At 55.0% G+C, this 14,901-nt stretch overlaps 1 protein-coding gene across 3 annotated transcripts in view; it reads right to left on the bottom strand.

Moving 5' to 3' along the window:
• Positions 1–313: 313 nt before the first annotated feature.
• Positions 314–14,901, bottom strand: part of CERS4 (ceramide synthase 4) — a 34,809-nt gene continuing 20,221 nt past the window's right edge. For 2 of the 3 annotated variants that reach the window (XM_060630064.3, XM_060630065.3), the window contains exons 2-11: positions 11,775–11,948; positions 9,160–9,277; positions 8,379–8,497; positions 8,221–8,278; positions 7,847–7,897; positions 7,425–7,517; positions 7,086–7,214; positions 2,289–2,395; positions 843–999; positions 314–764 (exon numbers count right to left, since the gene is read on the bottom strand). In XM_060630064.3, the coding sequence (XP_060486047.2) occupies positions 606–764; positions 843–999; positions 2,289–2,395; positions 7,086–7,214; positions 7,425–7,517; positions 7,847–7,897; positions 8,221–8,278; positions 8,379–8,497; positions 9,160–9,277; positions 11,775–11,947 (1,164 nt within the window). In that variant the 5' untranslated portion in view covers position 11,948 and the 3' untranslated portion in view covers positions 314–605. The remainder of the gene's footprint in view (positions 765–842; positions 1,000–2,288; positions 2,396–7,085; positions 7,215–7,424; positions 7,518–7,846; positions 7,898–8,220; positions 8,279–8,378; positions 8,498–9,159; positions 9,278–11,774; positions 11,949–14,901) is intronic. The other variant, XM_060630066.3, reaches the window with a different exon arrangement.

Below are 14,901 nucleotides of genomic sequence, written 5' to 3' on the forward strand. Positions count from 1 at the left end.
GTGGAGACCTGAAGGAGCCTGCCCTCTGCCCCGCCTCTGACTTGTGTGGGCCTCGTACCTTCCCACCTGTAAGCTGGGGGTGGAGTTGGCCGAAGGCCGCGCGGTGCTGGAAGGTGATGGCTTACCTACAGGGCTGGGTACCAGGGATTGAGTCGCCTGGGGTGGGGGGTCTCCCTGTGCCGCTTGCGGAGTCCCCTGGGGGTGGGCGCGTGTCTTGGGGTGGCCGAGAGGGTCTCATCGGTACGGTCTGTAATTAGAGTCCCCTTGGGGCCTCCAGGGATGGATGAGGAGCTAGAACACGGACACAAGCGCGCTCAGAGAACTTGGCTCCGTTCAAGTTTTATTGGACCCCTTTCAGCCTGGAGGTGGCTCCAGCGGGCTTCCGCCCGCCCTCCCCAGCTCTGTCCAGTTGCCCAAGGGAAGGGAAGGGTGGGCAGAGAGAGGGGGCTGGAGACAGATCATCAGCCCTGCCCCTGCCCCTGCCCCTGCCCCTGCGGGAGGTCCCTCCCTGTCTCCAGAGCCGCCCGGGGCCTCCGGTCCTGCCGCCCCACAAATCCAAGCCACAGGGCCCCGGGAGCAGGCCCGCGAGGCCGGTCTTCGGCTGGCTATGTGGCTGGCGCGTGCCCGTTGGCCAGCCGCCCGGGCGCCCGGCTCCGAGGACCGTCGGTGGGGGCCGCCCCGTTCTTCAGGGGCAGGGACTCCTGGACCACGTCCCCATCGCTCGAGTCGGCCTCCTCCACGTCGCTGCGGACGTCCTTCTCCATCTGGGGGGAAGAGGGGCGGGGCGTGAGGACGGGGCTCCGGGGAGGCGCCCGCGAGCGGCCCCCCCTGCCCGGCCCTACCTGGCCTTTCTTCGTAAAGCTGTAGATCATGCGGAGGATGAGGCAGGACCAGAACACGTGCAGCAGCTGCAGCATCATGAGAAGGCCGTTGAAGAAGTAGTAGCCGAAGAAGGGGCCCGAGCTGGCAATGGACTCGTAGTATGTGGTGTAGAGGATCCTGCGGCAGGTGAGGAGGGGGGAGAGGTGGGGCTTCACCAGGCACCGGGCACCACCCCCCTCCCCCCGGCCCTGGGGACCGCTCGGTCTTGGGCGACCTTCTTGGCTCCAGAACCTTCCGTGGCTCCCCACTGCCCCCCCGAGTGATACCTAGGCCCTCCGGGCATTTAAGTGCCCCTTCTCGCCCGGTTGTGTTAAGCTGTGAGAACGCACAGCTCTCCCGCCGGCCATTCAGGCCCACGAGCTGCAAACTCCGGACGGGGAGCTCTCTCTCTGGAGCCCCAGGCTGGTGCACCCACTGCCTCCTCCAGGACACTTCCGGGGACCCCACAGGTCCCTCGAACCGGCCCACCCAAAGCTCAGCTCCTGCTCCTCAAGCAACAGCTCTGAGCTCATTCCCATTTTATGACCCTCGGGGGACCGTGGGCCCACCCACCTCTGTCACCTGCACCGGACCCTCCAGGCACCCCCCCCCCCCCCCAGCTCCTGCTCAGGTCTCCCACCGGCCGGTCCCCAGCAGCTGCCAGGGGGCGCCTGTGAGCCTGAGTCAGGTCTGTCCCTCTCCCACCCACAGCCCTCCAGGGCTCTCTGCTCATTGGGGTAAAAGCCCAAGTCCTCCCCGTGACCTCCAAGATCCTGTGCCACCTGCCCTGTCCCCTCCTGCCTTGTTCACTCAGCTCCAGCCACACGGGTCTCCTCGCTGTACCTCCAACACACCAGGCCTGGTCCTGCCCTAGGGCCTTTGCACATGCCGTGCCTGGACCACTCTTCCCCTACGATCAGTGTGCTTCTCTCCCTCCAGTCTCTCCGAATCTCGTCAGTGACCACCCTAATTCCAGCTACCTATACACTTCCTGTGCCTTCCTGACCTCATTTTCTCTTTAGCACATCACTCCCTCAGGCTTTATATTTTACCTGTTTGCTTTATTTCTTCTATTCCCCTGCCCACCCCCAGTGTCAGCTCCACGTGAGCAGAGATCTTCATGTTGTTCCCTCTGCCAGGAGAGGCTCAGCAAATAGACTGGGGAAAGACTTTAGTGAGCAGGTGCCCAACCCTGCCCCCTACTCCATGTTCTGGGCACATGGGAGAATGACCGCGCCCAGTTTTCTGTCTCTCCTGCCACTGGGCCTTTGCATATGCTGTGTCCAGTCCCAGGGACACCGTTCCTGGCCCTCTCCTGAAAGCCTCCAGGCCAACACCCCCAGCTCCCTGGGTGAGGGAACCGAGGGTGAGGCAGGCCTGGATCTCAGGCACTCCCCTCTCCTCAACCGGCACGAGGGCAGACTCACTGCGTAGGGAAGAGCACGAGGCGAGTGTAGAAGAAGACCAAGGAGAAGATGATGAAGAGGGTATCGCAGGCTTTCCGCCAACGCGTGTAATTGAATATCTTACAGGCCTGGGAGGGGGGCAACGGAGAGAATCGGACTCAGGCACAGGGTGGGCACAATGGTGCCACCACAATGGTGGGCACAGGGGAAGTAGGTGGGGAGGGGAAAGGGCGGGGCCTCCTCTCCGGGAACTGTCTAGAAAGCTAAAGTGGGTGCAGCCAAGAATCCTTTATCCAGCAAGGCTGTCATTCAAAAATAGGAGGAGACAGAGAGCTTCCCAGACAAACAAAAACTAAAGGAGTTTGCAACCACTAAACGAGCCCTGCAAGAAATTTTAAGGGGGCCTCTGAGGGGAGAAAAGACGAGAGAAAAAAAAAGGACCGAAAGCAACAAAGACTAACTCTGGAGGCAACACGATGGCAACAGATTCACATCTTTCAGTACTCACTCTAAACGACAATGGACTCAATGATCCAATCACAAGACAGAGGGTAACAGAATGGATAAGAAAACAAGATCCATCTATATGCTGTTTACAAGAGACCCACTTTAGACCTAAAGACACCTTCAGATTGAAAGTAAGGGGACGGAGAACCATCTATCATGCTAACGGTCGCCAAAAGAAAGCCGGAGTAGCCATACTTAGACAATCTAGACTTTAAAGACTGTAACAAAAGATGAAGAAGGGCATTATATCATAATTAAGGGGTGTATCCGCCAAGAATACATAACAATTGTAAACATTTATGTGCCAAATGTGGAACACCCAGATATATAAATCAATTAATCACAAACATAAAACTCATTGATAATAATACCATAATAGTGGGGGGCTTCAACACCCCACTGACAGCAACGGACAGATCATTTAATCAAAAAACCAACAAGGAAACAAAGGCTTTGAATGACACACTGGACCAGATGGACTTAACAGATATACTCAGAACGTTTCATCCTAAAGCAGCAGAATATACATTCCTCTCCAGTGCACATGGAACGTTCTCCAGAATAGATCACATACTGGGACACAAATCAGCCCTCAACAAGTACAAAAAGACCGAGATCATGCCGTGCATATTTTCAGACCACAATGGTATGAAACTCAAAATCAACCACAAGAGAAAATGTGGAAAGATAACAAATACTTGGAGATTAAAGACCATCCTACTAAAGAATGAATGGGCTAACCAAAAAGTTAAAGAGGAACTTAAAAACACGGAAGCCAATGAAAATGCCCAGAACCAGCCCAAAACCTCTGGGACGCAGCAAAGGCGGTCATAAGAGGGAAGTATATAGAAATCCAGGCCTTCCTAAAGAAGGAAGGAAGGTCTCAGATACACAAGCTAACCTTAACACCTTAAAGAGCTGGAAAAAGAACAGCAAATAAACCCCCAAACCGGCAGAAGACAGGAAATAATAAAGGTTAGAGCAGAAATCAATGCTATCAAAACAAAAAAAACCCAAACAAACAGAACAGATCAATGAAACTAGGAGCTGGTTCTTGGAAAGAATTAACAAAACTGATAAACCCCTAGCCAGTTTGATCAAAAAGGAAAGGACCCAAATAAATAAAATCAAGAATGAAAGAGGAGAGAGCACAACCAACACAGCAGAAATAAAAACAATAAGAGAATATTATGAGCAATTATACGCCAATAAAATGGGCAATCTGGAAGAAATGGAGAAATTCCTAGAAACATATACACTACCAAAACTGAAACAGGAAGAAATAGAAAATTTGAACAGACCCATAGCCAGTATGGAAATCGAATTAGTAATCAAAAATCTCCCCCAAAAACAGAGTCCAGGGCCAGATGGCTTTCCAGAGGAATTCTACCAAACATTTAAGGAAGAGTTAACACCTATTCTCTTGAAGCTGTTCCAAAAAATAAAAATGGAAGGAGAACTTCCAAACTCTTTCTATGAAGCCAGCATTACCTTGATTCCAAAACCAGACAAAGACCCCACTAAAAAGGAGAACTATAGACCAGTTTCCCTGATGACACGGATGCAAAAATCCTCAAGATACTGGCCAACCGGATCCAACAATACATTCAAAGAATTATTCACCACGACCAAGCAGTAATTATACCTGGGATGCAGGGCTGGTTCAATATCCACAAAACAATCAGTGTGATTCATCACATCAATAAAAGAAAGTGCAAGAACCACATGATCCTCTCAATAGATGCAGAGAAAGAATTTGACAAAATACAGCATCTTTCTTCATAAAAACCCTCAAGAAGGTGGGGATAGAAGGATCATACCTCGAGATCATAAAAGCCATATATGAAAGACCCAACGCTAATATCCTCCTCAATGGGGAAAAACCGAGAGCTTCCCCGCTAAAGTCAGGAACAAGGCAGGGATGTCCAATCTCACCACTGTTAATTCAACATAGTATTGGAAGTCTTAGCCTCAGCAATCAGACAACACAAAGAAATAAAAGGCATCCAAATTGGCCAGGAGGAGGTCAAACTTTCACTCTTTGCAGATGACGTGGTACTCTATATGGAAAACCCAAAAGATTCCACCAAAAAACTGCTAGAACTGATCCATGAGTTCAGCAAAGTCGCAGGATATAAAATCAATGCACAGAAATCGGTTGCATTCCTATACACCAATAATGAAGCAACAGAAAGAGAAATCAAGGAATTGGTCCCATTTACCATTGCACAAAAAACGTAAAATACCCAGGAATAAATCTAACCAAAGAGGTGAAAAAGCTATACAATGAAAACTATAGAAAGTTTATGAAAGAAATTGAAGACAACACAAAAAAATGGAAAAATATTCCATGCTCTTGGATAGGAAGAACAAATATTGTTAAAATGTCAATACTACCCAAAGCAATCTACATACTCAATGCAATACCTATCAAAATAACACCAGCATTCTTCACAGAGCTAGGACAATCCTAAAATGTGTATGGAACCAGAAAAGACCCCGAATAGCCAAAGCAATCCAGAAAAAGAAAACCAAAGCTGGAGGCATCACAATCCCGGACTTCAAGCTGTAATCATGAAGACAGTACGGCACTGGCACAAAAACAGACACTCAGATCAATGGGACAGAATAGAGAACCCAGAAATGGACCCACAAACGTATGGGCAACTAATCTTTAACAAAGCAGGAAGGAATATCCAATGGAATAAAGACAGTCTCTTCAGCAAGTGGTGATGGGAAAACTGGACAACAGCATGCAGAAAAATGAGCCTGGACCACTTTCTTACACCATATCCAAAAATAAACTCAAGATGGATGAAAGACCTAAATCTAAGACAGGAAGCCATCAAAATTCTCGAGGAGAAAGCAGGCAAAAACATCTTTGACCTCAGCCACAGCAACTTCTTAGTCAACACGTCTCTGGAGGCAAGGGAAACAAAAGCAAAAATGAACTACTGGGACCTCGTCAAAATAAAAAGCTTCTGCACAGTGAAGGAAACAATCAGCAAAACTAAAAGGCAACCGACAGAATGGGAGAAGATATCTGCAAACAACATATCAGATAAAGGGTTAGGATCCAAAATCTATAAAGAACTTATGAAACTCAACACCCAAAAAACAAGTAATCCAGTGAAGAAATGGGCAAAAGACCTGAAGAGACACTTCTCCAAAGAAGACATCCAGATGGCCAACCGACACATGAAAAAATGCTCAACATCACTCGTCATCAGGGAAATACAAATCAAAACCACAATGAGATACCACCTCACACCCGTCAGAATGGCTAACGTGAATAACTCAGGCAACAACAGATGTTGGTGAGGATGCAAAGAGAAAGGATCTCTTTTGCACTGCTGGTGGGAATGCAGGCTGGTGCAGCCACTCTGGAAAACAGTCTGGAGGTTCCTCAAAAAATTAAAAGTAGAACTACCCTACGACCCAGCAATTGCACTACTAGGCATTTGTCCAAGGGACACAGGTGTGCTGTTTTGAAGGGACACATGCAACCCAATGTTTACAACAGCGCTATCAACAATCGCCAAAGTATGGAAAGAGCCCATATGTCCATTGACAGATGAATGGATAGAGAAGATGCGGTATATATACACAATGGAGTATTACTCGGCAATCAAAAGGAATGAGATCTTGCCATTTGCAACTACATGGATGGAACTAGAGGGTATTAGGCTAAGCGAAATTAGAGAAAGACAAATATAGGACCTCACTCATATGAGGACTTTAAGACACAGAGCAGATGAACACAAGGGAAGACAAGCAAAAATAATATAAAAACAGGGAGGGGGACAAAAGGTAAGAGACTCTTAAATATGGAGAACAAACAGAGGGTTACTGGAGGGGTTGTGGGAGGGGGATGGGCTAAATGGGCACTAAGGAATCTACTCCTGAAATTACTGTTGCACCATATGCTAACTAACTTGGATGTAAATGTAAAAATAAAAAAAAAAAAAATTGGGGCGCCTGGGTGGCTCAGTCGGTTAAGCATCCGACTTTGGCTCGGGTCACGATCTCACAGCTCGAGACTTTGTGCTGACAGCTCAGAGCCTGGAGCCTGCTTTGGATTCTGTGTCTCCCCCCCTCTCTGCCCCTAACCCAGTCGTATTCTGTCTCAAAAATAAACATTAAAAAAAAATTTTTTTTAAATAAAAAAAATGTAAAAAGAAAGGTAAAGTGTGTGTTTCTGGGAGCGGGAGGAACTTCAGGTCCCAGGAACCCAGGAGGGGGCGTGGCCTCATGGGGCGTGGCCTCATCTCCCAGGAAGGCGGGAAGAGGGCGGGGCGGGGCCAGGCCCACCTCCAGGAGGTAGTCCGAGGCATCGTGCAGCAGCAGCACCAGAGAGCCGATGCGCAGCAGGTTTGCGCTGTAGGAGAAGACGATCAGGGTGATGGTCACGAAGTGGTGTGCCACCTGCTCCTTGAAATCCTGCGGGAGATGGTGGGTCACAGCAGGGAGGAGGTTGGTGGCAGGGCCCCCCCTCCACAGGGCTGGGAGCATCTGTACCTCGTGGACTCTGGGCCTCCGGCCTGAGGCCACCAGGGGGTTTCCGGGTGTGGGGTGAGGCCATCCCTCCGGTTGGAGACTGGGTCACAACTCCCCCAGGGCATCACTGCCCAGTCAGATTCTGGGCCTCACCTTGCGCTTGACATCCAAGTGCAGCGTGATCAGCAGTGAGATGTAGAAACTCAGCTCCAGGAGGTACCAATAGTACAGGCCCGGTTTCAGGGGCTGCGGCGGGGCGGGGCGGGGCGGGGCAAGGTTAGCCGTGGGGAGTCGAGGCTTCCATGGGGCAGGGGCCTCCCTGTTCACTCAAAACCAGGACCTCTGGATCCAAATGACTGGGGAAGGTGGGGGCAGTCAAGGGCAGAGGGTCTGTGGCGGCTCCTGCTCCAGGGTTCCTGGCTTCTGGCCCCTACCCACTCCACAGGGGAGGCGGAAATACTGTGGCCCTCAGGGGTGTCGCGTGATGTCCAGGTTTGGCTCTCCCGCCTGTGGCTACAGGGGCTCTGACCACCCCCCGCCCTCCCACTGGCCTGGGAGCCCCGCCCACCACTCACCTGATCTGGGTAATTGTCCCAGCACATCACCGGTGTCCACAGCCATGACTCCTGCAGGGACCCGGGAGTCTGAAGCTGCCCAAAGGTCAGAGCCCAGCCCTCTACTCCCCAGGTGCGCCCTCCCCTGGGCTGCTCTCACTCTAGACCGAGGGCTGTCGGCTGCACACCCCCAGCTCCCCGCGCACAGCGTGTCCTCAGCAGCCACCTGAGTGATCTGCCAGGACCCCTCCCAGCCCTCTCCCCTTCTCTGTGCCTTTGCGCACTTCCCTCCTCTGCCCGAACCCCTCCACGGCCCCCAGTCCAGGCCCTGGGCACAGCAGGTGCTTGTGGGGTCGATGGGGGTGGGGGGCAGGGAAACGGGCAGGTGCACTCACGTGGTAGAGGACGGAGAGGCCACCGAAGAAGGAGCACAGGTAGAAGAGAAACCTCCAGCTGCAGATGGCGAGGGAGCCCATGAGGCAGCCGCCAGGGGAGCAGACCCCTCCCCGGCACCCCAGCCCCCCCTCCCCCCGCAGCCCCACCCCGGGCTTACCTGGCCTCACAGAACTTCTTGGTCAGGCAGGGCCGGTCTTGGTTCCGGCGTCTCCGGAACCAGCGCCGGGTCTGTTGCAGCGTGAGGCCACACTGGGCAGCGAGGAAGGCCATCTGGGGCTGGGGAGGGGCGGCAGGGGTCACAGAGGTGGCCCTCCTGCCCCTGTCCCAGGACAGGTGAGACCCAGCTGCGACCCCCCCTCCCCTGCTGCCCCAGGCCTTGCCTGTGGGCCTGTCTACCTATGCACGCGGGGAGTAGGGGGGTTCACAGCGTGGGGTCCCCCCAAAGAGGCCATATAAAAAGCAGTCCTGCTCACAGGACAGGCAGGTGGCTGACGGGGCTGGGACTAAAAAAAGGGCCGGGGGCTGGGGCAGCCCCCTCCTAGAGGTTTTCCTGGAACACTCAGGTCTTATCCCCACCCCAGGGAGGCAGTTGAGACCTTGCCTCCCACCCCTACCTTCAGAGGGAGGTGGACAAGGGAGGAAGAATCCCAAGGCCCTGAGCCACACCCACCGGATGGGCACAGGGGAGGTCACAGGCCTGCTCGGGTCTCCCCCAGAGCAGTCCAGCCTTCTGTTCCTCACCAGCTCAGCAGAGACCTGGTCTCCCCACCTCCGTCCCAGGATGTGCCCACTGGGCAGCCGGGATGGCCGGTGGGGTGGGGAGAGGGGCACTGGGCTTTCCCTGTTGACGACTGGGCGTCATCCCAACCCCTGGGGCCCCATCCGCAAGGCAGCCGTGCAGGCCGATGGGGGGGGGGGGGACGTCAGGGGGCTCTCACCTCCTTGGGTTTACACCCCTCTGTGAGGAAGTATTTCTCCAGAGTGGCATTTGACTTTGCTGGCCTCCTGGCCTGATCTCGCACACCCAGCCACCGGCTCAGGGGCAGGCCGATAAATCTGGGTGCAGGGGAGACAGAGCCGGTCAATCCAGGTGGGGAAACTGAGGCTCCGAGGGGCCAGGTCACACGCTGGAACCCTGGAGGGGTAGGCTGGCCGCCGTACTGGACCAAACCTAGGAAGGGCAGCTGGATGGGTGGGTCTTCAGGATGGGGACGCGAAGGTTAACTTTTGGGGCACTCGGGAAGCAGCACTCAGTCCCAAACAGGAACGAGGGTCCCCGCACTGCCTGTCTCACGGTGGTCTGGGTCCTTGTCTGTGCCCCGTCAGGCTGGGGGGTCCCCACAGGCAGGAGCCGGTCTGCTCCCACTCAGGTGGCCCTTCTCCCAGCGGGGTCACGTGCAGGAGCCCAGATCTCCGGGCAATCCCCACACTTTCCAGTAGAGGGCCCCCGAGGCCAGGGGTCAGGACGGAATTTCCTACCCACCATCCAACACCCGCCTCCGTCTGGGAGAACTGAGCTCAGTGCAGCCCAGCAAGAACTCATTCCAGACTCTGTCATGACCAGGGAGTGGGGGAGAAGGGGACTGTCATTTATTGAGTACTTGTAATCTGCCAAGCATAGGCACAAATCCACATTAGGTCCTGGCTCATTTAACTCTACTGTCAAAGTCCCCATTGCCCTGATGAGTAAACCGAGGCTCAGAGAGGTCAGAGGTGTATGGCCAAGGTTACACAGCGGTGAGCAGCAGACTGGCCCAGGATTTACTTTAGCGATGGCGAAAACCTCCGCCTTCAACCCTGGAAAAGCTACCCACTCACGCTGCCCTTTGAAAGGATAACTCTAGGATGGGACACACCCATACCTCTAAGGAGGCCATCAGTTAAATATACAACTCCCCCCACTCCAGGCTCCAGTAGCGAACCTGGGCATAGTCTTGTGCCCTCCCCACCCTGTGGGAAAGATGAGGACTCACCCTTCAAAGCCTGGCTGAATTGGGCCTCTTAGAATCCCTCAGGCAAAGCCTTAGTCCCAGACGACCTACCCACTGTGTGACCACAGGCCAGTGCCTCGACCTCTCTGTGCCTCAATTTCCTACTCTGTACAATGGGGATAATAACAGTACCACCTCATGGGGTTGCACAGAGGGCTGAGTTAAGACACGTAAGCTGCTTCAGGCAATGGTGGGCACAGAGTAGGCGCTCCAGGGGTATCTGTTAAATAAATACAACCTCAGTGTGTATTCCCGGGTCCCCGGTGTCCCGCCTGTATCACGTGAGCCCAGACATGGGAAGCTCCTTGGGCGTGGGAGAGACAAGGCAAGAGGTAGAGTGTTCCCATTTCCCTGTGGTCAGGGCAGGACAAAGCCAGGGACTCAAAGTGGGGGCGGAAGGGAGTTATGGGCTCTATGGGGGGGGGAGCAGAAGGGCATGGGGGGGGGGGCAGAAGGGCATGGTGGGGGGGGAGCAGAAGGGCATGGTGGGGGGGGAGCAGAAGGGCATGGTGGGGGTCTCCCGGAACCCAGCCTTGAAGGAACTGCAGAGGAGTGAGGGAGAAGGCCAGGTGGGTGCATAGAAGGTGGTGGGCCCGCGAAGGGCGCCTGGGGAGGGACGTTAAGGGGGAGGAGGAACCTCAGAGGGGGTGGGTGGCTGATCACGGAGGGGACTGTCCGGCAGGAAGGGGGCCTGGCAAGGCAGGTCTGAATCAGCTGTGACTACAGTGTTGGTCCACGTGGAACGCGTGGGGCACCTGGGGCAGAGGGAAGGGGCCCTGGGAGAGCTGCCCGCGCCCAGGAGACAGCCAGGCAGGGAAAGGCAGGGAACCCCAGTGTGAAGGAGGGTCTGGGTCCCATGAGACACGACTGAAAATCTACAGGGTTTGGCACCCGGCTTGCTGGGAACCGGGGCAGGGGGGGCTGGGAACCAGGCTGCAAGGGGGAGGGGAGAAGGGGGGAGGGATTTGGGCACAAACAGGGAAGCCAGAGTGCCCAGCTCCTTCCTTTGGCAGAGGGAGGAGGGAAGGTGTTAGGAGCTGGGAGGGAGGGGAGGGGAGGGTGAGGGGGTGTAGGAGGGATGATGGGGGGTGAGAGGGATGCGGGGGGTTGATGGAAGGATGATAGGGGCAGGGTGGGGGAGGTGAGGGAGGGCTGGTGAGGTGGAGGGTCACCTGGCCCGCAGGAGAGGGGCAGGAGGGAGAGGGCGAGAGTTTCTTTGCCCCCGGGGCCTCTTCAGGCCTGTCTTTGGTCAGCAAAGCAAGAACGTGTCCTCCAGGGCCTCCGCCCGTTTTCCGAAGACGCTGGCACGTGGGGATCTGAGCTGCAGCCCGTGTGGCGGGAAACCAGCCACCGGAGGCTGGAAGGGTGTGGGCGCAAGGGGCTGGGGACAAGACAGGGCTGGGGACAAGACGGGGCTGGGAGAGGCACGCGGGCTCAGAGCCAGGCTCCGTTCAGGACACATTAGGACGAAACCCCGCAGGGCATCCGGCCGGGGTGAGCACGTCGTGTGTGCACACACATACACACACACACACACACGTGTGAGCGACCCCGGCACTCACCTCTCGAAGGTGAAGCGCATGGCCACCAGGGCCAGTGCCAGGGGCAGGGCTGCCAGCACGTCCCGGGGGTGGGGGTACACCAGGCCATCTCGGTCCTCCAGGGCAATCCACGAGCTGTTGGGTGGTAACCATAACTTCTCCTGCCAAAACCACTCGTTGAAGCTGGACCACATCCTGTGGACACGGGGTCCGGTGAAAAGGAGCTCGGCCCGCAGGACCCACGGGTGGGGCAGGAGGGTCCGCCACCCCGCCCTCGCCTCCCCCCCCAGCGCCCGGCAGCCTCCGGCTGTGTGTCCTCAGGCAAATGAGCTGCCCTCTCTGAATCTCAAGTTCACTGGGCAAACAGGGACAGTAACCCACCTGTCGGCCCAGCCCGATGAGACACGCAAAGTGCTTAGCCCGGTGCCCACTGACCCTACAGACACAGCTCCTGCAAACAGCTAGTATTCTGCACTTTACAGATGCGAAAACAGGTGGCCAGTGGTCAAGGGACTGGCTGACGGGGGTCATCAACTCGAGTTCTCCGGTGTCCAGAACAGCTTCCCGTCACTGTGGGACAGTCCCTCCAGTGCAGCCCAGGACGACAAGGGAAATCCGCGATTCCCTTCCTGACCGCCCGCCCTTCCAGGTGTGAATGTCGCTGCCTCGCTTGCTACGTGACTGCGGTTGGGCAAGAGGGTCCCCTGCATGACCCCGTGTGCCACGTAAGTGGAGCCTCCCTCCGCCAAGAAAGCTTTCCAGTGGCCGTCTGGATGAGTCTGAGCAGCTGTGACCTTTCCTGAGATCCATCTATTGATCGATCGATCGATCTGCCTGCCTATCTATCTACCTACCTACCTTTTAAAGTTTTAAGTAATCTCTACACCCAACATGGGGCTTGAACTCACAACCCCCTGAGATCAAGAGTCACATGCTCTTTTGACTCAGCCAGCCAGGCGCCCCGCCCCTTCCCAAGATCTTAAGACAACTGTCCAGACCCCCACACTGGTCCCCACTTAGGATGTTCATCCTTATGGCCATCTGTCCATCTGCCTTCTTCCCTGCCATCCATTCACTGTCCATCCATCTGTCCATCCATCCGTCCATCTACCAATCCACCAACCAGTTATCCTTCCGTCCATCCGTCCGTCCACCTGCCCAGCTGTCCATCTACCCATCTGTCCCTCTACCTGTCTGTCAGCCCATCCATCCATCTGCCTGCCCAGCTGCCCATCCATCTGTCCATCCATCCACGAGGTGTTCTCTGATCGACTTATACATGCCAGCATGGGGCTAGGTGCTGAGGATACAGCAGGGAAAAAAGGAGACACATTCCTGTCCTCATGGAGCTCACAGCCCAGCAGGGACAGCAGCCAATGCACAAGTAAACATTCATGAATGAGGTAACACGGTGTGATGGAACCTGGTAGGAAATAAACAGGTGGCCATGACTTTAAATGAGGTGACCAATGAAGCTCTAATGAGATACCCTCTGACGTGAAACCCAGAGGTGAGGAGGGCCTCGGTTTATGCAGAAGAGGGTACTGGTGGTCGGGAGGGGCTTTCAGAGAAACAAGCAGCAGGTGCAAAGGCCCTGAGGCAGGACTGAGCTCAGAGTATTGAGGGAACAGCAAGAGACCCCTGTGGCTTGAGCAGGGTGAGTGACGGGGAGAGAGGAAGGAGGGAAGGCCAGGGAGGGGGGGAAAGGGGCAGGTCACCCAGGGCCCGCGGGCTTCAGGGAGGAATTCGGATGATTTCCAACATTTATGATTAAAAATTTCAAACCTACAGAAAAACCGAAAGAATTTACTGTGAACACCCGTTAACCCACCACCAGATGCTACCACCCACATTTTGTCCCATTTGCTCTGTTGCACATCTGCTGGTGCATCCATCCGCCCCTCCATCCGGCCCCCTCGCCCCCTGCCCCCCTGCCATCAGGCCATTTACTCTTCTGGACGCACTTTAAAATCAGCAGCAGACGTCAAGCCATATCACCCCTACATATTTCAGCATGCAGATCCTTAGCTAGAGTTTAATATTTGCTTATGGTTTTTTTTTTTTTTCATTCAAGGTAAAATTTACTAGAGCAAAATGCATCAATCTTCCGTGTAGAGTCACCTCTGGCAAATACAGGTACCCGTGTCATGCAGCCTCCTGTCCCGCCACAAAGCTCTCGTGCGTCTTCCCCCCTTCCCGGTCAATCTCCATCTCCCCCATCCAAAGGTAACCTCTGTTAGGGGCTCGAGTGGGATCCCTGGGTCACGGGGCAGTCGCTTGTTTCGCTTCATAAGCAACTGCCAAACTGTTTTCTGGGGTGGCTGGACCATTTTCCACCCCCGCCCACGGAGTCTGGGGGTTCTGTGGCCCTTGGTTTTATTTTAGATACAATGACTAGCGGTGGGGTACTGGCGCCCGTGTGGGAAGTGGCCTTCTGGAGGCCAGAAGGGGGTGATGTCCACCGGAAGGAGGTGGAGAGGAGGCGCGCAGGTTCCCAGAGACTTTTTTTTAATGTTTATTTATGTATTCATTTTTAAAGTAATCTCCACACCCAACGCGGGGCCCTGAAACTCACGACCCTGAGATCAAGAGTCGCACGCTCTACCTGCTGAACCGCCAGCCAGGCGCCCCCCTCGAGAGACACTGGAGGTCAGCGGTCTGAGACGGGGGCTTGTGGTGCTGAAATCAAGGTTGGGCAGGGCCGCATTCCTTCTGGAGGTGGAGAGAACCCGTTCCTGCCTTTTCTGGCTTCTAGAGGCCACTGTACTCCCTGGAAGGCTGCCCCCTCTGTCTTCAAAGCCCACATCTCTCTCCCTGGGCCTCCTGCCTCCCTCTATCAAAGACCCTTGGGGCGCCTGGGTGGCTCAGTCCCTTAAGCGACCGACTCGATTTCGGCTCAGGTCATGATCTCAGGGTTCACGAGACCAAGCCCCGCGTCAGGCTCTGCGCTAGGCATGGAGCCTGCTTGGGATTCTCTCTCTCCCTCTCTCTCCGCCCCTCCCTCGCTTGTGCGTGCTCTCCTCAACGCCCCCTCCCCCTCCAAAAAAGACCCTTGGGATGACACTGGGTCACCAGGGAATCCAGGGTCACCCCATCTCAAGGTCAGCTGATTAGCAACTTCAACTGTCCTTTGCCACATGAAGCTTCC

This window comes from Panthera onca, chromosome A2 (assembly GCF_046562875.1).
Source record: "Panthera onca isolate mPanOnc1 chromosome A2, mPanOnc1 haplotype 2, whole genome shotgun sequence".
Classification (NCBI taxonomy): Eukaryota; Metazoa; Chordata; class Mammalia; order Carnivora; family Felidae; genus Panthera; species Panthera onca.